We start from the raw sequence: 27520 nt of genomic DNA on the forward strand, positions 1-27520 counted from the left end.
CAATATAATATAACATCATTTAACATAACATAATAATATAACATAATATAATTTAACATAACATAATATAATTTAACGTAACATAACATAATATAATTTAACATAATATAATATAATTTAACATAATATAACATAACAAAATCTAATTTAACATTATTTAACATAACAAAATATAATTTAACATAATATAATATAATATAATATTCATGTGTCTTTAATGAGCTCCTATTAATTGAGAGGCTGCATGAAATATTAGTAGTTTTGCAAAAATCATTTGTCACTTTCAGGATCATTTAAAATTAACTTGTGAAGGTGTTTTTAAATATTTTAAATATGAAAAAATATGATACCCAAGTTATTATACACTCTCCCTTATGCGTTCATATGAATGCAAAATCTCTATGTTTATTTAAAGAAAGGTGTTAAAGAAGGAATAATGCATATAATAATGTTATAATATTAACCTTTTGCATATTTAATGCATTATAATGTGCTGTCGGACATGAATCGGGTGTAAATGGAGTTTTATTGCAGTATTGTTAAAGTTAAAACTGTAAGTAAATCAAGTTACAACAGTCCAAATAATTCAGGGAATTTCAAAAGTGTAATTTACAGGCCTGGAGAATATTTTTTATTATTTTTTTAACATAAATTTTTTTTTAACCATAAAAAATATTCCATAAATTCCATATTTGATATTCCATAACCATATATATATATAAATATATATATGGTTATGGTCAGTTTTAAAGGATTTCCTCTGACTTTTTGAGTTCAGTCTCTGTAAAATCATTTCAGTTCATCAGAAATATCTGGAAAAGTCATGGAATTAGAAAGTGGTATTTTAATATTATTTATCCACCACTATAGTACTAATGAATATTTGAGCTTTTATTTTTATATTTTCAGTTTAAGTTTTAGTCATTTTCTTAAATTATTTTTTATTATTGTTATTTCGATTTCCTGTTTAGTTTTTGTGATTTTAGCGCTTACTCATATTTCATTCGGTTGCAAATGCCAAGTTGGCAAGTTTTTAAGTTGAAGTTTTTCTCCTAATATTTATATTTCAGACTAATTTCAGTGAATTAAAATGATTTTGAATAGTGTTAGTTTGGGTGGTATGCATCATGTCAGTTTTTCATGAAGCTGATTATGAATTGTTATAAGGCATTATGAATGTAAACACCTGTCCGTGTTTTCTCTTTATTTCAAATTTTGAGATTAATTATAATAATTAATCTAACTGTGTTCTGGGATCAGGACGGACTGCTGCTTCAGCCCGGATGATAAACTTCTCCTGACGGGAACATCGGTCAGGAAAGACGAAGGAAACGGGAAGCTGGTGTTCTTCGAGCGACAGTCTCTTCAGAAGGTCTATGAGATTGAAGTGGCCGATACGGTAGGTTATACTTATGAGTTATTATGAGTTATGTAGTGCTGAGTCTTTACTTATAATGTTTCCAGGAGTGACAGGAGCAGCAGATGTGAAGACACACGCCTCAAATTCACACTTACCTAATAGAATGTGTTATATATAATAAGCTTTATTTTATACATTTATTTCCACGTACATTATCATTATAATTTTTATTATTACTATTATATTATTTGTTCATTATTGCAGTTACGTACATACACACACACACACACACACACACACACACACACACACACACACACCCACACACACACACACACACATACACACACACCCACATACACACACACACACACACACACACACACACACACACACACATACACACACACCCACATACACACACACACACACACACACACACACACACACACACCCACACACACCCACACACACACACACATACACACCCACACACACACATACACACACACCCACATACATACATACATACATACAGATCCTTCATAATTGTCAAATCTTTTACTTCAATGAAAGGTTAGATTTCTGGATTTTTTTAAATGAAAGATCAAAAGGATAAACATTGCAGATTTATTTGTATTTTATTATATATTATATATATATTTATTATATTTCATTATTGCAGATTAATTTATTATACTTTATATTTTAATTATTTTATAATACCATTATGTTATTAATTTATATATTTGAATATTAGATTTTATTTTTATAATTTAATAGTTTTAGTAATTTTGACTTGTGCTTTTTTCATTTTTATTAATTCTTTATTTGTCTATTTTCAATTTTTTTATAAAATTATTTCATATAGATCTTATATGTATTTATTATTATTATGGTTACAAATGAACCATTTGTATTTTAATCATATATATATATATATATATATATATATATATATACGTATATATAATATATATATATATATATATATATATATATTATATATATATATATATATATATATATAAAATATTTATTATTATTATACTTTATTTTTTAACTATTTATATATATATATATATATATATATATAATATATATATATATATATATATATTATATATATATATATATATATATTATATATATATATATATATATAATATATATATATATATATATATATAATATATATATATATATATATATATTATATATATATATATATATATATTATATATATATATATATATATATATAATATATATATATATATATATTCTTGAATGACCGGCTGAATATGGTGGCGTGAGATCACCAGTGCGTCTGCAGTGAGGAAGCAAAACCTTCCTCCTGTGTGTCCCAGTGGACGCGCCGGGAACGCTGTCTTCCTCATGCATTAGCTGTACTGACGCGAGGAGAACTCGATGCGCTGATCTGAAGCGAGTGAAAGCTCAAAGCTCCTGAGTGTGTGTCTCAGTCCCAGCGCTCGGGCTCCAGTCATAACACCGTAAAGCTAATGCTCTCCAGCTCCGTGTGCTCGGTGTGCACCGCTGACAGCATGGCATAAAGCAGATGTTCACGTCTCTCTGTGTGTGTAATCATTACAGACATTTTCCAAACCCTTCTTCTGATTCAGGCCCACTGCTGCTACTCTACTCCAAAAGAAGAAAATCAAGCTTTCAGTTTGTGTTGTGCATTTTGATGTAATAATAATAATAATAATTATTATTATTTCATCGTTATGTCATCCGTTTTTAGAGTTTGGCACAAATAATCAGCATCCATCATTCCTATGCTCTCACATACGGTCTCATATCAGGCTTTACTGAAGAATAACATCATCTGACACAAAGGTATTTCATTATTGCAAATCAATATTATTATTATTTATTATTATAAAAAAAAAAGTGTTTATACATTTGTTTCATATATATTTTATTTATGATAAATTATTATTGTTATTATTATTCTTATTATTATTTCATTATTGCATTGCATATTGATTTAATAAAACATTTTTTTTAATGTCATAATATATATTTATAATAATAAAATATGCTAATTTATATATATATATATAAATTAGCATATTTTATTATTTAACATATTTTAACAAAGATTTTATTTTTTATATATTTATTTCATATATATTTAATATATAAGTTAATCTGACATATAGGTATTTTTATTATTGCGAAAGAAATATATTATACTTATTTTATAAATGTATTTCATATACATGTGTATACTAATTATTTTTATTTAATTACTGCAAACTTCTATATTATAATTAGTATTTTAATTCTTTATTTGATATATATTCTTTTTTATTACTTTATTATTATTTCATTATTGCAGATAAATATATTGTAATTTACATTTTAATTATTTATTACATCTGTTTTATTTTATATATAATTTATTCTTATTCTCATACCAGGTATCAATCTGCTATATTGAATTGAATTTAGTTTGTTTGTGTTTGCAGATATTAATGTAATATTTTATCCTAAAATGAAAAGTATGCTATCATTTACTCACCTTTTTTGCCATATTATTTGTTATTATTTATCAAATAATTAATCATATAATTTTTTCTTATTTTTATATCATAATATTCATATAAATCATATAAAAATAAAAAAAATCATTTTTTTCTCTGTGAAGCATTAAGTGAGACATTAGGCAGAATGTGCACGTTGCTCTTTTCCACACACTCCCAGAAAAAAGGTACAAAAGCTGTCCCTGGGACGGTACCCTTTCAAAACGTTCCAACATGTACCATTTAGGCACTAATATCTGCACTTTTGGTACCGATATGTACCTTTGGGTGACTAATATGCACTCTTTAGGTACAAAGGTGTACCTTTTGAAAGGGTACCGCCCCAGTGACAGCTTTTGTACCTTTTTTCTGAGAGTGTACGAGGATAACAAAAGCTGATTTATTCTATTATTAAGCCCCGTGGTTTATTATAGCAGTGGCCGACTTCGCCTCTGTTCGGGTGTAAATACCTTTGGACCGTCCAGAGGACTAAAGTTATTTATAGCTGACCTGACGAGTGAGCTATTTACGGTGTTTATCCAGCAGGACGACTGAAGAATTTAAGTGCTGTCTTTATGAAGTGGTCCTGTGACAGACAGAGCCACCAATCATGCGAGTGTAAACACTGAAATAACCCCGCGCTGGACAGAGTAAATACTCCAGGGGTGGCTCTCTACTTCCAGGACTTTTTCACAAGGTGCAAAAACCAGGTGAGACATCTGCGTCCTCCTGCGACTCGATGCCCGGAGAACTAAAACAGAACCAGCCCTGCTCTCAGATTCAACTGATATAGTGTTTATGGGAATGTTTTTACAGGCTTATGGAATTGCACAGAAAAACTGAAGCTAGAAATACAATATAAATGGTAAAACTTTTACAATAAGGTTCATTAGTTAACATTAGTTAAAGCTGCAGTCCGTAGTTTTTCCTCTTTGTCGCCATCTCTGTTCGAAATCTGCAATTGTCTAAATATCATCTTCAACGAACCTTTATCACATGACGAAAACGAGACGTAAATGCTGGTCATGTGACGATAACTGATAACTGATGGTAACTGATCCACGGCTGGACCACAAACACATACTCACTATTTTTATTTCAAATCCAGAAGTTATCAGCTACTTTTATTTTAAAAAAAAGTTTTGTCAGCATTGCGATTCTCTTTGTACACATACACTCTTTAATAGACGTAATTCACGTTTAAACACAATTTAAACAACGTATTATTCAATGCATTACCTCTATATAGATTTATATATTAAGTTGCTCAAGCAAGTGGTAAAATATTTAACCATGTACTTATATTAAAATCGCAAACATTTTAAATTAAAACTTAAAATTGAATTTTTTTTTTATTTAATACAATAAATCTTGCATGTCACAAAGAACTTGTTTTTCCACCTCCACGAATGAGACGAGTGTTACTTTTCTGTTCGCTATTTTTCCATAGTGGTACACTATATTGACTGGGTTAAATAGAATTGCATTACTAAAAAGAGACTAAAATACAATTTTCGTCGACTAAAACTAGACGAAAATAGTCATGGATAATTCTGACTAAAATAAGACTAAAATGCTCAGACTTTGTCGACTGAAACTTGACTAGACTAAAAAGAGTATGAACGTGACTAAAACTAATAAAAACTAAAATGACAGCTTGACACAAAGACTAGACTAAAACTCAAATTAAAACAGGCCGCCAAAAACAACACTAGTAAACATCCACTTTTGTTCTGACCAACTAAGGGGGAAAAAGCATTGCAGTGAATCTCGCTGATTAACGATCGCTTGTATCACGTCAAACCGTGCAAATTATTCTTTGTTCTCAAATTGTTAATGTTAGCAACATCAGCATTGCGTGACTACATTTATTGTGTATTAGGGTTACCTGTAGTTCAGTTTCCATTTCTGTGCAGTCTAATGTCTAATTGTCATACCAACAAATGAATGTTCCTTAGAACTGGATCTAACCGGTCCAGCAGAACTAAAGCCGTCTCTGCGTCCGTTTTGAACCCCTTCAAAACACGGAGTTCACGCCACCATTATCCTTGTGTTCGCACGGGCTGGTTGCAGTCTCTTCTCTCTCTCTCTAGCCGCTCCAAAGTCTGAAGTCTTTCGCGTTTTACAACGGGTGAATCTCTAGTTGGTGATTGTCGTTTGAACCTTTCTGGATCCGCCATCAAATTGATAAGTTTAATTATATCAAGTGCTGTGAGAAAAGGCTATAAATCTCCAGCATCCTCACACTCATAGCCGACTAGCCGAGACTCTTCTTTATGTGTACAGATGTGACGTAATGACGCAAACACATGCTCGAATTTCCCATGGAAATCCACCAGTACCACACTCAAAAAATAAGCTGTTGAACGAACTTAATTAAATTAAGGAAATTACATTTTTCCAACAAAATCTAATTTGTTTGAAATGATTTGTTGTATGAACTTAAATTCATTTAGTTATTCCTGCTAGATGAAGTTTTGTCAGGTTGACTACATTTAATTTTTGCCCTGCCTAAAATCGCCAACATTATAATTTTAGCTAAATTGACTCTACAGTTATTTCCAATGATAGGAGCTACTAGTGTTCAGTTTAATTAAAACCACTTTTTACAGAGTAATATTGAATATTACTTATGCAGGTCTGCAAATGAGGTTTAATGCATGTATAGTGTATGCTGAGAGCCCACAGCCCTAAGCTAAACACAGTCGCCACTTCTACATAATGGTAACCACAAAATTCAAAAACATTACAGAAAGTCCTCTAAGTTTCTAACATAACTGAATATTAAACACTAACATTAACTAACAACATCTTTCCATTTACAGAAAAACACATAAAATAACACTTTAATCCCTAAATCTACCCTCCTAATGCAGTCCCTTGCAAAGCATGCTGGGAACTACAGATCCACTGACCAGTCAGTTGTCAACAAAAATTATTCATGTAGTTTTCACACAAATTAATTAAGTAAACTTCAGTTTTATATATATTAGGTTGATTGAACACAATTAAATAAAGTTGTGACAAAATATTAAACAATTGTGTTACTTTTGCTTATTTTAATTAATAAAAAAAAAGAGGCAAAAGTTAATTTTTTGAGTGCACCGGAATTAAAAACATTATTACAAGCTCACCGTTCTGAGTCGAGCTATGGCAAGCAGAGAGTTTTGAACACTGGCTGGTTATGTACTTGCTCAAAAATTTATTTTGGATAATTTTTAACCCAAACAAGCTACGGACTGCAGCTTTAACTACATTATTTAGCATGAACTGATAACGAACTGCACTTATATCAAAGCATTTATTAATCTTTGTTAATGTTAATTTCAACATTTACTAATACTTTATTAAAATCTTGTTAACATTAGTTAATGCACTGTGAATTAACATGAACTAACAATGAACAGCTTTATATTTTTTAACTAACATTAACAAATACAGTAACAAATGTATAGTTCATGCTAGTTAATACATTAACTAATGTTAACTAACCTTATAGTAAAGTGTTTCCCGCTTTGAGCTCGACGCAGGGTCATGTTCAGGTGTTTTAGCCGGTTGTAACGCCTCTCCGCTGTATTTCTGAGTTCAAAACCCTGTTTCATTGCATATCTTTTCCCTTTTACTCCAACATAACGAAAGCACCCGTGCGTCTCCGGCGCTGCGCTCATGCTGTTCATTATTAGCGTTAGTCGTTACATTTATTTTATATATGAAGAGTTCAGATGCAAAAGCCTGTAAGTGCCATCTGAAATTTTCTTCTAGAATGATCATTTTTATCAAGCTCGTATATTTAAATTCAGTAATTTCTACTGAATTTAAATATACGAGCTTGATAAAAATGATCATTCTAGAAGAAAATTTCAGATGGCACTTACAGGCTTTTGCATCTGAACTTTTCATATATTTTATACATGTAATTTATTATAATTTCATTGCAAATTAATATATTAGAATTATTTATTTTATGCATATTATATATTATACATTTATAATGTATTAGTAGTCATATTAGTATTTATTTTTGTATTTTATGTATATAATGCATTATATACGTATCTAATTTATTATTATTATTATATAAATATATATTATATAAATATATTACAAATTAATATAACATATTTTTATATTATATTTAATTTGTTATTATTTAATTATTCAATTTATTTTGTAAATTATATGTAATGTGTTACTATTATCATTATTTCATTAAAGCAAAGAAATGTGCTATAATTATTTTTATATTATTATATATTCTATATGTAATTTATCATTAATATTATTATGTGACATGAAAGCATCCTAATGTCTTCTAAGGTACATGTTGTCCATATTTGTTCCACTTGCTCATCCAAGCACAAGCTCATCCTGTCCTGTAAACAGCTTGTTTTGCTTGGAAAAGATGGAAGATTGAATAAGATGCTTCAGTTTTTGCCATAACCGCAGTAAATGTGCTGAAGAAAGACCTGATTCACTCACATTGCCATTATTATCATTCCTCTTCGTGCTAGCAGAAACATTTGAGCTGCATATAAATACTCTGCATTATGAGTGTTTGTTTCACTGGCACATGATGGACTCGTTGAGCCGTTGATGCATGTTTGGGCCGATATACAGTCAAACCAAAAAAAATTCAGACACCAGATGTAATTTTTTATATTTTTTACTAGTGTGTGCAGGACAGTATAGTTAATTTATGTAAGTTAAAATATGTGACCAAAGATGATTCAGACACTTTGACCTGATCATGTTTTGCTGAAGTGTTTCTTCTTTAATTGCTAATGCTCTTTTTACACACAGACTGAACAAAATGAAGCATTGCTTGGTGATTGGTTGAGCTAAACTGGTATTATCTAATTGTGTTGTTAAATTTAACAGCTGACAGATATTCATCATAATTCATGTGTGAGACAGTCTAACAGAAGGACGGACAAAACCACTCAAATATCAACTGAGTTCTTGTCTTATTTTATTCCCATTTTCTAAACTATAGCGAATAAACTGTGAGAAATGTTGTAGATGTCTGAATACATTTAGTTTTGACTGTGTATATCGCTATATTTAGCTGTTCTCAGGCCAGGAAACTGAATTCCCATGTACTCTGTGATCCTCAAATATACAGATGTGCATGATCTAAAGCCTCCACATACACATGATATCAAGGTAAAGCAGATTATATTTGTATTCCGCCAAAAAAAGGCTCAGCTGGAAGCACATTTCAGATCCGCGGCCAAATCTTCCAGATCTTTTTCTAAATAATCAATTACTCGGCCACATGCCGACAGAGACGGATTAACCCCGTACATCCCGTTAAGTCAATCAGGGCAGTGGAGACCCCTGCTATGGGACGTGGGGGGTGTGGGGTCTAAAGCCCTGTTCTAGGTCAGGCAGGCTTAACTGAAGGCAGAAAGGCTCAGGTTTGAGATGAACAGCTGGAGGAGGATAAGCAGATTCACCCAATGCCTCACAGGTCTTTCCTGATCCGCACAAGGAATGATCTGCACAGAGAATGATCCGCACAGGGAATGATCTGCACAGGGAATGATCTGCATAGGGAATGATCTGCACAGGGAATGAACTGCACAGGGAGTGATCTGCACAGGGAGTGATCTGCACAGGGAGTGATCTGCACAGGGAGTGATCTGCACAGGCAATGATCTGCACAGGGAATGATCTGCACAGGGAGTGATCTGCACAGGGAATGATCTGCACAGAGAATGATCTGCACAGAGAATGATCTGCAAGGGGGGTAATCTGCACAGGGAATGATCGCACAGGGAATGAACTGCAGAGGGAGTGATCTGCACAGGGAATGATCCGCACAGGGAATGATCTGCACAGGGAGTGATCTGCACAGGGAATGATCTGCACAGGGAATGAACTGCACAGGGAGTGATCTGCACAGGGAGTGATCTGCACAGGGAGTGATCTGCACAGGGAATGATCTGCACAGGGAATGATCTGCACAGGGAATGAACTGCACAGGGAGTGATCTGCACAGGGAGTGATCTGCACAGGGAATGATCTGCACAGGGAATGATCTGCACAGGGAATGAACTGCACAGGGAGTGATCTGCACAGGGAATGATCTGCACAGGGAATGATCTGCACAGGGAATGATCTGCACAGGGAATGAACTGCACAGGGAGTGATCTGCACAGGGAGTGATCTGCACAGGGAGTGATCTGCACAGGGAGTGATCTGCACAGGGAATGATCTGCACAGGGAATGAACTGCACAGGGAGTGATCTGCACAGGGAGTGATCTGCACAGGGAGTGATCTGCACAGGGAATGATCTGCACAGGGAGTGATCTGCACAGGGAATGAACTGCACAGGGAGTGATCTGCACAGGGAGTGATTTCCACAGGGAATGAACTGCACAGAACTTAAGATCTGTTCAGATAGAGGACTTTCTTGGACGAAGTATATTGTTTTGTTTTTTGTTTTTTGTTTTTTTACTGTGCTTCTCCTGTGCTGTTAACTGGAGCGGCAGTGGCATAGGGGCGGCAGTGGCTCAGTGGTTCATGTAGATTGTCTACAAACCGGAAGGTTGGTGGTTCAATCCCCGGTTCCACCTGACCAAGTGTCGAGGTGTCCTTGAGCAAGACACCTAACCCCAGCTGCTCCCGACGAGCTGGATCGCCTTGCATGGCTGACACCGCCGTCGGTGTATGAATGAGTAAAGCGCTTTGGTGGCCATTGGGTCTGTGAAAGCGCTATATAAATGCAGTCCATTATGGGCAGTCATGGCCTAGTGGTTAGGGAGTTGGACTGGTAACCCAAAGGTTGCTGGTTCGATTCCAGAGCCAGTGGGAAATGACTGAGGTGCCCTTGAGCAAGGCACCTAACCCCTAATCGCTCCCCGGGCGCCACACAAAGGCTGCCCGCTGCTCTGGGTGTGTGTATCCACGTTTGCAGTGTGTGTGTGTTAACTACTCACTACTCTGCTCCTAATGTGTGTGCATTAACTTGGATGGGTTAAATGCAGAGGTCAAATTCCCAGTATGGGTTACCATACTTGGCCGTCACTTGTCACTTTCACTTTCACTTTTCACTTTCAACTAATGCCAAAAGATAATGTTTCAAGTGCATTTGGACCCCCATAACTGCTGGATATTCTATCTATCTATCTATCTGTCTGTCTTTCTGTCTGTCTGTCTGTCTGTCCATCTTTCTATTTGTCTGTCCATCCGTCCGTCCGTCCATCCATCCATCCATACAGTCTTATCCATCCCATCTATCCATCCATCCATCCCGTCCTATCCTTCATCCCATCTTATCCATCTTATCATATCCATCCTATTCATCCCATATTATTCATATTTTCCATCTTATTAATCTTATTCATCCTATCATATCATCCTATCCATCCAATATTATCCATATTATTCATCTTATCATCCACCAATCAATCCTATCCTATCCATCCATCCAGATCGTCTTTTTTCTGTACAGCTTCATTATTTACTCATTTGATTCCAAACTTGTTTTGTTTTACTTCACTTTTCATTTTAATTTTGTTTTACTTTTTCACTTTTATTGTTTTTTATGCATTTATTTTCAATACGGCATGTTTGCATGAGAGTTCACATCTGTCAAGCTCAACAAAAAAAGGACAGAAACACCATGCAAAGGCCATAGAAGTAGTCTGTATGACTTTTATGCACTATATTGTTGTGCTTTAAATGGGTTTGCTTCATGTTTAAAAGACAGGACCTTTTCTGTGGAGATTGGCAGTGATTCGTCATCTTGTGCATCAGTTTTGTATGGGGTTCCACAGGGCTCAATGCTGGGTCCAGTTTTATTTTCATTATACATGCTGCCTTTGTATGCCATTTTTAGGGAATATCATTTTTCATACCACTGTTGTGTAGATGACAATCAGTGTTACTTTCCCTTACATCAAAATGATGTTTCTAGTTTACAGTGTTTATTTGATTTTTTGAAGGATGACAGTCATTGGATGTCAGCCAATTTCCTTCAGTTAAATGAAGCAAAGTCAGAAGTCTTAGTTTTTGGCCACAGAGATGTTTGTCAGTAAATTAGGACCTTTTATCTGCTAACATTCATACACATGCTATAAATGTAGGAATTCAGCATTGACATTTGATAAGTCAATGCTGTGGTCAGAAGTTGCTTCTATCAACTCAAGAAAATAGCCAAAATGAAGTCATTTTTATCATCCAAAGATTTGGAGTCTGTAATGCATGCTTTCATCTTATCCCGACTGTATTATTGTAATGTATTGTACTTGGGTGTCTCACAGTCTTTACTGTCACGTCTCCAGCTTGTCCAGCTAGACTTTTGACTGGAACAAAGAAAAGGGAACATATTTCGCCAGTGCTGGTCTTCCAGTCAAATATCGTATCCAGTTTAAAGCATTATCGTTTGTTTATAAAGGCCTCCACGATTTGGCTCTTGCATGTATTTCTGATCTCCTTTCGTTTCCAGACATCTTTCGATTAACCAATGATAGTCTACGGTTGATTATTCCCAGGATTCGTGCCTTTTCAGTGGCTGCTCCACAGCTCTGGAATAATCTGCCACTTTACATTAAATCTGCATCAACATAGATGAGTTTTAAGAACGGATTTAAAATCATCATATTTATTACTGCATATAGTCATAAGTAGGTGCAGTGATATAATTTGTGCATTGCATGTGATTATGTGTTGTGTCCTAGTTTTAATATTATTTGCTTAACATTTGTACAGCACTTTGGCCAACATCTGTTGTTTTTAAATGTGTTTTATAAATAAATGTGACTGACAGATATTTAGTATATTTCACAGAATTCATAGGATGCAGACCCAAATTTAAGTCGTTATTCACTGACATTCTTCCTCTATAGCTTTATTTAGAATGCAAATGAGATTTGATAGCATAACATTTAATTTTTATTTATTTATTTTATATAATATTTTACATAGTAGATATTATTATTATTATTATTATTATTATTATTTCATTATGGAAAATATAATATATTTTAATTAAATTTTTATTATAATTTATATAATTTAATTTTTATTATTTTATTAATCTGCTATATATGTATGTATTTGGGTTAGATTTTTGTGTGTAATTTTTTCACTTTAATGGTGCCGTGTTTTGTACATGCTCACAAATGAACTGTCACTGTAAACCAGAATAAGTTGGCAAAACTCAAAAAATTTGAGGTAATCACTTTCAAAGTTTAAGTAAGCAGAACTAGCAGATTTTTATTTTGTACTCATACATTTTAATTGCTCAACTTATATTTGAGTAATCTAATTCATACATTTAACTTAAAATGATCATGTAATTTCAACATAAATGTTAGTAGTGGAAACTTAGTTAGGTTCAACTAGCTAATTCAATAAATGCTAACTTGCTAATTGGTAACACAATGTTAACAAAATTAAACAACTAATCTCCCACTTTAACATAAATCTCGCACCCAAAAATATATATTTTTTAAGAAGTTAATTTTAGCATTTACTCTCCCTTTCAAGTGCCATAGCAAAGCATGCTGGGAAATAGAAATCCCAGCCCAGTTTCATTTAAATGTAAGTTTATCTTAATTAAAAGAAACAAGTTAATAAAACTCAAAACCATGAAACAATTCAGATTACGTAAAATGTGTCAGTTTTGTGAACTCAAAAGAAAAAGAAAGTTTCTAAATACCCATAAAAGTTAATTTATTTGAACAAAATAGTTTTACCAAGTAACTATTTTGAGCATTACACTGTAAAAAAATAAAAAATTATTCTGCCTTAAATTTTTAAAGTCATTTCAACTTAAATTGCATTAAACTGACGTAAAAAAAATGTGAATCTTGTATAACTTATAAAAAAAGTTGAAAATTGCTTAACTTATTTTGATGAGTTAAAGCAATGTAAAAACATATGTTGACATTACTTATTGATCATATAATTGTTTACAGTGTAGGGTTTACAGTGTACAAATGTTCTGCATGAAGACGTTTCCCCTGCATGTGATTCCAGGTATTCACGAGTCTGTTCCTCCATCTCTCTCACACACACACACACACACACACACACACACACACAAACATGCCCACAAATCCTCACACATGCCCCGTTTGTCATTCAGATCCAGGCCTCTTCCCGAACGCCAAATATAGTCAACTGGAGATGAGCTGGAGTGCGAGAGATATCATACGTCACCCTCTGCCATTGGTTTATGTTCAAATAATATGATTTCATTAAAAATAATATGATTTCATAAAAGATTATGAAATCTCAACTTCAACCAGCTATTCGTAAACTTAGACGCTTGTCTATTCAGCCGCGTCTTCTTCTTCTTTTGTATCGCAGTATTATTGAGCCAGTCCTTACTTATGGTGCCATTTGTTTTTTCCATATGCTAACAGTTACCAACAAGAACCAATTCTTAAAGATAACTTATTTAGCAAGTAAAATGATTGGTATCCCTACCCCTAATTTATCGGATTGTGTCTCTACATTCACGTTGCGACAGGCACAAAAATCTTAAACGACCCAGACCACCCACTTTACAAATAATTTATTTTGTAAACTTTACTATTTTTGATGGTATTATGATATGTTGATAATTTAACATGTTATGTGTGTTTGTGTTATGTACGCATCTACGGTGGAAACAAATTTCCTCTCGAGGACAAATAAAATATTCATGGATGCGAATGCAAAGTTGTTCAGTATGAGGAGATCTATCAAATGATATGCATATTGTGTGGATGTGTGAAACACCTTGTGATTACAGAGATGGAAAAGACCATTTACAGGCAATTTACCATAGGAAACATATGGTTTTCAAAGCTTTTTAACAGTTAAAGCGCCACCTATGGTCCGATCTCCATAAAATTTTGCATGCTTGTTTAGAATGTTATGTCACATATGCGCACCAATTTTCGTGAAGTTCTGAGTTTTTGTTTAGGATTTATAGGCTTTTGAGTGTATTTTGCCACGCCCATTTTCTTTATAGCCATCCAAATGCAAAAGTTCAACTTTTTTTCTATAATGTCTATAATGAGTTCTCACTCTCGTTCTCTCCCCTGGTGTTGTTTCAGAGTGTTGTCCGCTGTCTTTGGCATCCCAAGCTGAACCAGATCATGGTTGGAACGGGGAACGGTCTGGCGAAGGTTTACTACGACCCAGTCAAGAGTCAGAGGTCTCCGTCACACTTCACACTCTCCCCTGTTTTACACCCGTGTTTGTCCAGTTACCATTACAGCCAGATTTGGACTGATTGAACCCAATGATTAAAGCGAGGAAACTCAGCGAAATGACTCACTCAGTCTCGTTCTCGTTCTCGTTCATCATGACTCCATTTGAGCAAGATCAATCGTCTGCACGCTTAGAACAAAGTCACTGTGTTCAAACACAAGGCGAATTGTCCAAGAAAAAATTAGAAACAAAGCGCTTTTGTGTTCAAACCTTTTTATTTACAAAAACTAGGAGCGGTAATATATTAAAATAATTAATAATTATATTTATTTATGATAAATAAAATAGTATTTATACAATAATAAATAAAATAATTGTTCTTTATTTTATTTATTTATTTATTTATTCACAAATAGCAATTTCAGTCTGATTTAATAATTTAGAGCTTGACATAAATAGAATATTTAAAAAATAGGAGTGGTAAAATGTACAAAATAATTTATATGATAATAAATACATTCTATAATTAAATTTTCCAGTAGACCCAGTAATGTTTACCTGATATATTTTAGAGCTTGACATAATTGATTTATTTATTTTTTTTTACAAAAATTAAGAGTGGTAATATATAATTGTATTTATTTATTTAAATAATAAATAAATTCTGTAATTATATTTTTAAAATAATGTATATAATAATCGATGAATTCTATAATTAAAATTTTCAGTAGTTCATACTCACAATTAAAAAAATATATATTTTAGAGCTTATTTATATTCCTTCATATATCCAGGTTTTCCAGGACTCTTGAGAATATATAATTGTATTTATTTATTTTGTGTTCATCATGCATTTTTTCATTCAAAACAGCATGTTTGCATGACAGTGAGATTTCTGGTTCTTAAATAAAAAAGATTTGAGGCAATAAATTAATCTTTTTATATCTTGATTTATAGTTGTTTTATAGATTGTTCTTTATTTAAAAGCTGTTTTCTGCGTTTGTTCTTCAGAGGTGCCATGTTGTGTGTGGTGAAGAGCAAGACGAAGGAGAAACACGCCGAGACGCTGACACAAGATTACATCATCACCCGTGAGTATATGACCAGATCATATGGAAATGTGCTCAAATACATTTGCATATATATGTATCAGTGATGCGCGGGTTGATCCGAAATGAGCGGGTGCCTGCGGTCACCCGCGGTCACCCGCGGTTACGAGTCATCCACAAATATTTTTAATGATATTCGGGTCGCGGTCGGTCGGGTCGTTTGAAATAAAGATGCCAATTAAACCTTTGTAATTTATATAGTACTAGAGAGCATATGAGCGGAGTGGAGCGGTGAGAATCTCCGCTCATCGCTCACGGAACTGTCCACCCCTCCGCTCCCCCGCTCAAAGCTACATCAGGCCGCTCCGCTCAAATCGCCCCCCGCTCGCTCCAAAAAAGGAAAAAAAATCTACATGTAGCCTATATCACTGTAGCTTAGACCACAGCCTTACCTCCTAAAGAACTAATGAGCAACAACAACATTTTTCAAATAGAAATGTTTTATTTCAAATTAAAAATTAGGCCTATGTAAGAAGGAATATAGCCTACACAAAGTCCTGTAAAATTAAACGAATAAATGGGCCTAATAATATAAATAACAATTATATAAACAAAAATATAGCCTACATAAAAATTTTAAAAGTAAATTTACTATTAGGCCAGAATTTTGATAAGTTAACTTTTGCGCAACGCGCACGATTAAAATTGAAATGGGCGTATATCCATTGTACACACAAACTGTTGTAAAATATAACGAATAAATGGGCCTAATAATATAAATAAAATGTATATAAACAAAAATATAAAAAAATATACATAAACGTTTTATAAGAAACGTAAAAAAGTAAAAAAAAAAAAAAGTTTAAAAGTAGGCTAAATTAACTATTAGGCCAACATTCTTATAACTGAACTTTTGCGCAGCGCGCAGGATTAAAATTTAAATGGGCTTGTATCAATTGTTTGAATATTACGCTATATTTAATTTACACTTTGTTACAAGTTACCGTAGGCCTATTCAATTTGCTAACGTTTTGCTTTCTTCCCAGCGTGTTCACATAGCACACTGCATGTTTTCGAGAGATGTCTTTTTAGATTCCAAAATGAATCTTTACTGACTGAAACGATGTCTCCACATTCGTTTTCTTCTACCACATTATAGTTAGTTTTACACCTGTATGACTTCTTATTTTCCTTTTTGAAGTAGCCTACTCTTTGAACTCCATTATTGAGCCGAGTTTTGACTGAAAATAGAATCCATCTTGCAGTCATCAACAGTAGACTGAGTCAGGCTTGACTGAGCATGCTTCAGAATCGTGGTGTGCGCGGAGCGGAATTGGAGCGGGAAATAGGGCGACGCTCCATCCTTTTAAAAATGCCGCTCTGCGCTCTTGTCCAAGATCCGCCCGCTCGCTCCCGCTCCACTCCGCTCACATGCAATTTTCTATGAAATACATAGGCCTACACTTTATTGGCTGAATAACTGGCGCGAAGATGACGCACGAGCTCAGTCTGCAGGTAGAGATGGAGGCGGCAAGAGAAAAGGTGAAGACTGGGGAGTGGAAGCTCCGCAAATACACAAACAGAAAGAGCAAAGTGTGGGAGACATTTGCCGAAATAATGAAAGATGATGACCAAAGTGCTGGCTTTGTCATGTGTACTTCTTGCTATGCATTTACTACTTTTAAAAAATGCGGGCCAGGAAGCGGGTCGGGTACAATATTTTCTTCTTTTTTTTTTTGCGGTCCGAGTTGCGGGCGGGTTAGTTGAAAACGTCGGTCGGGTGCGGATTGTTTATACATTGACCCGCGCATCACTGATATGTATATGTCAGAGCCGTGGCCTAGCAGTTTTACACAAGCTCTGATTGCCTTGCTGCTCGATTGGGCCGTCTTTTTTTATTTATTGATTTTTTTATTTATTGATTTTATTGATTTTTAAAGAATTACAACTAAGAATTACATTGAGTAAACAAACAAAAAATACGCAGTTTTCTTATTTTTCAAAGGCTTGTTTCCTCCAAATTTAGTAATATTCCTAATGATAAGATTTGTCATGAGAAAAAAACAAATAACACATTTGTAAGCACAGTGTAAAGCTGGGCATGATATGAGCCGTAATAAAGGAACAGAGATCTGACCAAAAACAAACTGAATGAGGACAACTCCAGAATAAATGATAAACTCTTTCATCATGTAGAACACGAAATGTACAAAAATGTTGAATTAAAAAAATGATTTATTTCCAGCATTGCTGTCAGACGTTTATACGCTGATGTCCACAGACACACGAGCATTAGCGGCGGATGATAATATTACCCTGACTAACCCATCCTACAGCCAGTCCTCCCACAGACCCATTAATCTGTGAGTGAGTGAGTGAGTGAGTGAGTGAGTGAGTGGGAGAGTGAGTGTGTGAGTGTGTGAGTGTGTGAGTGAGTGGCTGAGTGAGTGAGTGAGTGAGTGAGTGAGTGAGTGAGTGAGTGAGTGAGTGAGTGAGTGAGTGAGTGAGTGAGTGAGTGAGTGAGTGAGTGAGTGAGTGAGTGAGTGAGTGAGTGAGTGAGTGAGTGAGTGAGTGAGTGAGTGAGTGAGTGAGTGAGTGAGTGAGTGAGTGAGTGAGAGAGAGAGTGAGTGGGAGAGTGAGTGGGAGAGTGAGTGAGTGAGTGAGTGAGTGAGTGAGTGAGTGAGTGAGTGAGTGAGTGAGTGAGTGGTGCAGCGTTCCAGTCCACTTTAGACACGCACTTGCGAACTTCCCTAAGCACTTCCCCTTGGGGGAATCCCTGCCGCCATTTTGAAGTGCGTTCCACTTCGTGAAGTGGACGAGGGAAGTTTATATGGACAGACCCTCGTTCCCTCGATTTTGACCGAGGGAGCGAGTCTGCTTCAAATGTACACTTCAGGCACCTATATGTCCCACAATGCAGTACGATTGTGACGTCACCACATATCTCATCTAATCACCACCACAACAGACAACTCTATGATATATTAATAATATATATTTTTAATTTAAAACAACCCAAACACACCTATAAACATTTGGATGCTGCATTAAACAAATTCTTAAAGGGAAAAAAAATGTAAATAATAAATCAACTCCACAGCTGATTCCAAGTGATCAAGGGCTTAGAACGTTCCATTTCAGCCCATTGCAGTTTCCGCCAGTAGTGAGCACTCGCAATGACGTACATCCGAGTGAACGAGACGGAGGGAAGTTTGCGAGTGAAGGGCATGACAATTTTGGACTGGAACGCAGCCTGGGAGAGTGAGTGAGTGAGTGGGAGAGTGAGCGTGTGTGTGTGAGTGGGAGAGTGAGTGTGTGTGTCTCTGTGTGTGTGAGTTTCTCTGTGTGTGAGTGTGTGTGTGTGTGTGTGTGTGTGTGTGTGTGTGTGTGTGTGTGTGTGAGTGAGTGTCTCTGTGTGTGTGTGTGTGTGTGTGTGTGTGTGTGTGTGTGTGTGATTGAGAGTGTGTGTGTGTGTGTGTGTGTGTGTGTGTGAGTGTGAGAGTGTCTTTGTGTGTGAGAGTGTGTGTGTGTGTGTGTGTGTGTGACTGAGAGTGTGTGTGTGTGTGTGATTGAGAGAGTGTGTGTGTGTGTGTGTGTGTGTGTGTGTCTGTGAGTGTGAGAGTGTCTTTGTGTGTGAGAGTGTGAGTGTGAGTGTGTGTGTGTGTGTGTGTGTGTGTGTGTGTGTGTGTGTGTGTGTGTGTGTGTGTGTGTGTGTGTGTGTGTGTGTGTGTGTGATTGAGAGTGTGTGTGTGTGAGTGTGAGAGTGTCTTTGTGTGTGAGAGTGTGTGTGTGTGTGTGTGTGTGTGTGTGTGTGTGTGTGTGTGTGTGTGTGTGTGTGTGTGTGTGTGTGTGTGATTGAGAGTGTGTGTGTGTGTCTGTGAGTGTGAGAGTGTCTTTGTGTGTGAGTGTGAGTGTCTGTGTGTGTGTGTGTGTGTGTGTGTGTGTGTGTGTGTGTGTGTGTGTGTGTGTGTGAGTGAGTGTCTCTGTGTGTGAGAGTGTGTGTGTGTGTGTGTGTGTGTGTGTGTGTGTGTGTGTGTGTGTGTGTGTGTGTGTGTGTGTGTGTGTGAGAGTGTGTGTGTGTGTGTGTGTGTGTGTGTGTGTGTGTGTGTGAGAGTGTATGTGTGTGTGTGAGTGTCTCTGTGTATATATGTGTGTGTAAGTGTCTCTGTGCGTGTGTGTCTCTCTGTGTGTGAGAGTGTCTGTGTGTGTGTGAGTGTCTCTGTGTGTGTGTGAGTGTCTCTGTGTGTGTAAGTGTCTCTGTGTGTGAGAGTGTATGTGTGTGTGTGTGTGTGTTTACACGGATTGAGTGCTTTCCATCGGATTGCCCCGCTCTGAGTCTCACCCGAGGGTCACGATGCCATTAGCGCGCGAGACTCCATCAGACACGCGTGAGCCACGAGAGCGTCACACACACCAGCGCGTGATCAACTCCGTGAACTTAAAAACCCTTCAAAACTCACACACCACAACACTCCCGTATCGCTCAGGAAATAGCGATGGAAAATCTGAGGTGACGTGAAGCAGGATGATGGACCAGTGAGGGAACAAACGGGCATGTGTCACCGCTAACCTTTTTGCTTAATGTAGCGTGTGTGTGTGGGTGTGTGTGTGTGTGTGTGGAATCAGGCCTGAATGGAAAATCGCTTCATCTTTCCTACGTCTCCCTGTGACCCTGGAGTAAAACACACACACACACACACACACACACACACATCCAGCCATTTATTTTGGTTGTGTTTGGCAAACTGTGAAATGTGTGCGACTTAATCAAAAGTAAATAAAGCTAGTGTTGCTACGGCGCGTTTGAAGAGCGTAGTATTTCCTGAGGTGTGTGTGGTTACGTTCCCGTCTAGGAGTCGGGAGGGAGGGAGGGAGGGAACAAAGGGAAAAGCGTAAAACAGGAGGAAGGCGAGAACACACTTCAATGCTCTGTCCCAGAGTGAAGACGACACCAGATGATGATATCAAAGAAAGGATTTTATTTACAAAAAAGACCAAAAAAAAGGACATAACTTTGGTTTCTGGGGCCTAGAATAAAACAAAGCCTAAAATAAGAAATCAAACAGCGCACTAACTCATTTCTGGAAGAGTCCGGACTAACCTCAGACAGGATAAACACAAGAAATAAACAAACTTCCACACACTGCAAAAAATGCATTTATTACTTAGTATTTTTGTCTTGTTTCCAGTCCAAATATCAAACATTTCTTAAATCAAGATGCATTTAATAAAGATATTAAGTCCTGTTTTCCAGAGGTTTAAGTTTTTGCTTAAAACAAGCAAAATGATCTGCCAATGGGGTGAGAAAAATGATCTTGTTTCTGTTTGAATTAAGGTTATTTATCAGATAATTTTGCTTTTTTTAAGCATCAACTCACTTCATTTTGATTAATTCCCCTGGAAAACAGGACATCATATCTCATGTAATTTTACTCATCTAGTTAGTAGCCTAAATGCATCTTGATTTAAGAGTTTTTAGATATGGACTGGAAACTTAGTAAGAAAAGCATTTTTTTGCAGTGCAACTCCATCGCTATAGAAACACAGAGACAAAAGCAGTGTTTTTCGTTCATGTTGTTGATGTTGTTCATCATGTGATGTGTGTGTTTCTCAGCTCACGCTTTGCCGATGTTTCGCGAGGCTCGTCAGCGCAGCACCAGGAAGCAGCTGGAAAAGGACCGGCTGGATCCTCTCAAATCCCACAAACCCGAGCCGCCCGTCTCCGGTCCAGGTGAGAGAAACCCTCCTGACGCTCAGGAACAACAACGTCCCGTTTGTAAAGCATTATCGGCACAAATCCCTTGTTCTTTACAGTGAAAACTACTGCATGTTTTAGATATAACGTGTTCTGACAATCAGCTCATTTAAAAAATATGTTTTGTAATTATGTCCCATGTTTTCCATGCAAAATGGTCGTGCAAACTTTTCCGACTTTTCCGAAATTGTGACATCTAGGAAGTGACAGTTTAAATAATGCTGGAATGTCAGGAAGATAAATTATCAAAACTATTTTCCTTTATTTGTTATATTTTTTTATATAATTAAAGTTATATTATATTATATCATATCATATCATATCATATCATATTATATTATATTATATTATATTATAATAAGTACAAACCAAAATTAGGGTTAAACTAGTAAGCCCCTAAAGCTATTTTTTTATGTAATAAACAATATCTAAAATATTTAATTATATTTATATTATTTTTATACATAATACATTTTTAAATGTATAATAAAAAAAAAAAATTATGTATGTATTTATATAATGATTAAATAAATAATATAATTATATAATTATATAAAACATATATACATGTACAACATTTATATAAATATATCAGTGCTGGGCAACAATTAATCGTGATTAATCGCATCCAAAATAAAAGTTTGTGTTTACATAATATATGTGTGTGTACTGTGTATAATTATTTACTATTCATAAATACACACATATGCATGTATATATATTTTAAAAATATGTTCATGTATATACTGTATTTATATTTATACATCATTTATATTATGTATAAATATAAATATTTTATATATAAATAACACATTTTCTTAAATATATACATGCATGTGTGTGTATTTATAGATACAAATGAATTATACACAGGACACACACATATATTATTTAAACACAAACTTTTATTTTGGATGCGATTAATCACGATTAATTGTTGCCCAGCACTAAAATATATATAACTACAGTATATATTTATTTAATAATTATAATAAATGTATGCATTTTAAAAAATATATATTATTTAGATTTAATTTTTATTATTTTTTTTATTATTATTATTATTATTATTTTTTTATCTTTATTGGTGGAAAAAGACTAAATCACCCAAATCAAGTTTTAAAATGTATTGCTACATCCCGAGTTTCAACACCAGGGTTGCAAAAACACAAAAGTTTATAGTAAATAAACAGAAATGGCTCGTATAGTTCTGTAATCCATCCCGAGCTGCACATATAGACTCTTCTCAGGGTTAGCACCGCTTTCACGGATCATTTGTTCAGATTGTAACTTTTCACCTGATATTAGCAAGCACAGTGTCCAGATAAACGGCACATACAGTTGTTAGTTGAGAGTGAGTCTGGATGCTGAAGGCTTCAGTGTGTCTCGGAGACTCGGCTTGAGTAAACACTCCTCTAGTGTTGGCCGAGGATCAGCGAGTCTGGGCTCCCTCGCTCCGGCTCTGGAGATCAGGAGATCTCAGTCGAGTCTCAGCTCCTCTCATGTTTAATCACAACATAAACACACTTTACCCGCGTCCAGGAGGATGTTTTGCTTAAAGAGGTCTATTATGCTTTTTCCATGTTCAATGTAATGTTGCTGTTTGATGAATGATAAAGCTCTGAGTTCTTCTCTATATCAGTGTCAGTGTTTCTGAACCCCTGAAACGCCTCCATTGTAGTCTTGAGTTTCTTCCGGGAACGAACACGTCACAATATTCCTCATTATAATAATTCATAAGCAGAATAAAGGGGCGGGGCCTGGTTGAGTTAGTTAGTAGTGTGTTAAACTGGTGGTTATGGTAAGGGGCGGGACATTTCCCAAACACACTCGAAGCGCTTGACCAATCACAACACACTGATCCAGCCGACCAATCAGAGCACAGTGTGCTTTTCAGAAGGAGGAGCTTCATAGAGACAGGAAGTAAACAGAGCGTTACTGACAGACTGGGAAGAGAGGAGCCGCAACAATGGAGAATATGAGGAAAATAATCAACATTCAAGCAGGAAAATATGTTCTAGTAGAGCCTGAAAACATCAAGACTTAGATAAAGGTCATAATACGTCCTCTGTGTGAGCGAGGGAGGCCGGCCGCTGTTTTCTGCATCTGAATGCTGTATTTGTGTGTGTATTTGTCCTGCTCTGATCTGTGTGTGTCCTCGAGCAGGTCGGGGGGGTCGTGTGGCGGCTCATGGTGGAACGCTGTCCTCCTTCATCGTGAAGAACATCGCCCTGGACAAAACCGATGACAGCAACCCGCGAGAGGCCATCCTGCGGCACGCCAAAGAAGCCTCAGAGAACCCGTACTGGGTCGCCCCGGCATATAAACAGTAAGACACACACCAGAGCGCAGAGTGTGTCTTCATCTGACACAAACACCCGAGAGAGCTGCAGACGGCAGTGTCTCCTGCACAATAAGAGTGTGTGTGTGTGTGTGTGTGTGTGTATATCAGTGTAGAAGGTTGGTTATAAGCTAGTGTGCTCAAAAACAATGACAAAACTCGCATTTAGAAGATGTAAGCGTTCAAAACTTAGTCACTCACTTCCGCTAATATGGATGAATGATTTTGATGACATCACTCTGCGGCTGAAATCGGTCACGTTCACATATGTACCATCTTCCACATGATATATGGCACATAGTGCACTGTTTTTTTAATGTTTATTGGTAGAAAGACAATATCACCCTAGTAAAGTTTTGAGATATATATATATATATATATCCGCCCCCTACACTATAAATAGAAAGGTGCGACTGAAATCGGTCACTCTTCACTCATTTACTATTCTCCACATGGTGAACGGCTCTTAGTGCACTATATAGGGGATTGGGAACGATTCAGACAGTGTAAATGTGCTTTCCATTGGGGCGAACGAAGTCTGGTTTCACGTTAGTGTCACGAGAACCGCCACATCTCCGGTCCAGAGACACGATCATATGAGCGAGTCGCCGCAGACCAGAAAAAAGTGTTTTGAACTTAATACTGACAACATATTTTATGAGGAATATATATACATATATAGACATACATACAAATTTTTTTCTCATAAAATACGTTGTCAATATTAAGTTAAAAATACTTGCTTATTTTGTAATTGTGTGAGTGTAATTGAGAATGAATACTCGTAATTTTGTAATATTACTATTTTAAATATAATTTCTATATTTATTTTAATAAATTATAAATAAATAAATTATTTAATAAATAAATTATATATTTTTTTCAAATAAATCTTTAACACTATCTGTTTATCTTTAAATATCAAATTCATTTTTGTTCAGTTTGATATTGTTAATGGCAGTTTTTAATTTATATATTTTAATTTGTGTGTATATATAGCGCCTCTCTCTCTCTCTCTCTCTCTCTCTCTCTCCATATGTGGTCAATTGATAAACATTTCATCGTAAATCATTTATTTGATTATTCAACAGGATTTCGATAGCTTTGCTATTATAGTTGTCCATTTATAAAGATCTATATTTCTTGGTCTGTTTAAATTGCTGATCAGTACTGAATGAAACACCAGTATAATCCCCATATTTGTTGGATTTTTCCACGGACCTCATTCTGATGTTTTCTGGGATTGCCTGTTATTGTAAGAGTGCATGTGATGCTGGTGTGAAGAGGGGATATCTCAGACGCAGTGTAATTACAGCAGGTGTCACACACACACACACACACACACACACACACACACACACACACTGAAACTGGAGCAGTGGTTCAGATGACACCTGTGTGTCACACCTCAGCTAACAGAAGCATTAATGTTTGAAGGGTTGGAGATCAGGTGACGTCCCAAGATAACAAATACAGTGACCCGAGAAGAATGTGAACTCTTAGAAATATATGAGTGTCTTTGCAATACTTAACAAAATACAAAAGCAAGTGAGTGAAGAACAATGAACTACACCTTCATATTATGTTTTGTATCTAATGCAATGACATTCAGATGTTTTTAAGAGTTTTTAAGAGTCCAAATATTTTTGTGTCCGGTAAAATCAATGATTCGTTCCTTATCTAATGCCTTTTGGAGTGTGGATGAACTAAAACATCCACAGTCGTTGTCAGAAATACAATTTAATTACAATTTATTTATTTATTTATTTGTGTGTGTGTGTGTGTGTGTGTGTGCGTGAAAATATATTTAAAAATTACACAAAATATGTTTATTTAATTGTTATATAAATAAGTGTATATATTTTATATTATGTATTTTAACTGTTTATGGAAGGTAGTAAACTTTAAGTTTTGAATAAATACTTTCTGTTAATTGGTAGAAAAACTCAATCACTCAAGTCAAGTTTATATATATATATATTTACTTAAAATATATTTTTAATTATTACATAAACAATTTTAAATATAATTTATAATCTTTATAATCAAATTTTTGTTTAATGTTTATTGGTAGAAAAAGACAGAATCACAAGTCTGGTTTTAAATATATATATTTACTTAAAATATACTTTATTTAGTTATTACATAGATAAGTTTATATAATATTTTTATTTATTATTATATATATAATTATTATATATACAAATTTATATCTAATATGATGATGAGATTTTTCTATTTAATTTTTGTTTAGGGTTTATTAGTAGAAAAAGACAAAATCACCCAAGTCAAGTTTTAAATATGTATATATTTTCCTAATATTTAATTATTATATAAATAAATGTATAGAATATATGTTTATTATTTAATTAATTTCTGTTTTTGTTTAATGTTTATTGGTAGAAAAAGACAAAATCGCCCAAATCAAGTTTTAAACTTTAAATCATTCCTTATCTTGTGGCTTTTGGCTTCTCTGGACTGTACGGATTATCATCGGATAAAACATCCACAGTCGTTGCCAAAAATGCAATTTCTTTGTTATGATTTCCTTCATACTCCAGTGATGAACTACATCCTGGGGTTTATACGTTTTTTTGTTGTTTGTTTTTACAAAATACTAAAATAAGATCTAAAGAACGCCAAATCACACTGAGAGGAGCGACTCCATGAAGGTTTTCCAGGTTTATGGATCTAGAATGCGTGAAGGTTTTCCAGGTTTATGGATCTAGAATGCGTGAAGGTTTTCCAGGTTTATGGATCTAGAATGCATGAAGGTTTTCCAGGTTTATGGATCTAGAATGCATGAAGGTTTTCCAGGTTTATGGATGTAGAATGCGTGAAGGTTTTCCAGGTTGATGGATGTAGAATGCGTGAAGGTTTTCCAGGTTTATGGATGTAGAATGCATGAAGGTTTTCCAGGTTGATGGATGTAGAATGCGTGAAGGTTTTCCAGGTTTATGGATGTAGAATGCATGAAGGTTTTCCAGGTTTATGGATGTAGAATGCGTGAGGAAGCTCCAGGTTTATGGATGTAGAATGCATGAAGGTTTTCCAGGTTTATGGATCTAGAATGCATGAAGGTTTTCCAGGTTATTGGATGTAGAATGCGTGAAGGTTTTCCAGGTTTATGGATCTAGAATGCGTGAGGAAGCTCCAGGTTTATGGATGTAGAATGCATGAAGGTTTTCCAGGTTTATGGATCTAGAATGCATGAAGGTTTTCCAGGTTTATGGATCTAGAATGCATGAAGGTTTTCCAGGTTTATGGATCTAGAATGCGTGAAGGTTTTCCAGGTTTATGGATGTAGAATGCGTG

General features: G+C 35.2%; 1 protein-coding gene across 4 annotated transcripts in view; it reads left to right on the top strand.

Annotated features, from left to right (window-relative positions):
• wdr70 (WD repeat domain 70) overlaps window positions 1-27520 on the top strand; it is an 82753-nt gene that overhangs the window by 51251 nt on the left and 3982 nt on the right. For all 4 annotated transcript variants that reach the window (XM_082158648.1, XM_082158647.1, XM_082158650.1 and 1 more), the window contains exons 13-17: window positions 1261-1399; window positions 14964-15064; window positions 16072-16151; window positions 21724-21840; window positions 24031-24193. In XM_082158648.1, coding sequence (XP_082014774.1) covers window positions 1261-1399; window positions 14964-15064; window positions 16072-16151; window positions 21724-21840; window positions 24031-24193 — 600 coding nt within the window. The remainder of the gene's footprint in view (window positions 1-1260; window positions 1400-14963; window positions 15065-16071; window positions 16152-21723; window positions 21841-24030; window positions 24194-27520) is intronic.

Source organism: Leuciscus leuciscus (assembly GCF_965113295.1).
Source record: "Leuciscus leuciscus genome assembly, chromosome: 24".
Classification (NCBI taxonomy): Eukaryota; Metazoa; Chordata; class Actinopteri; order Cypriniformes; family Leuciscidae; genus Leuciscus; species Leuciscus leuciscus.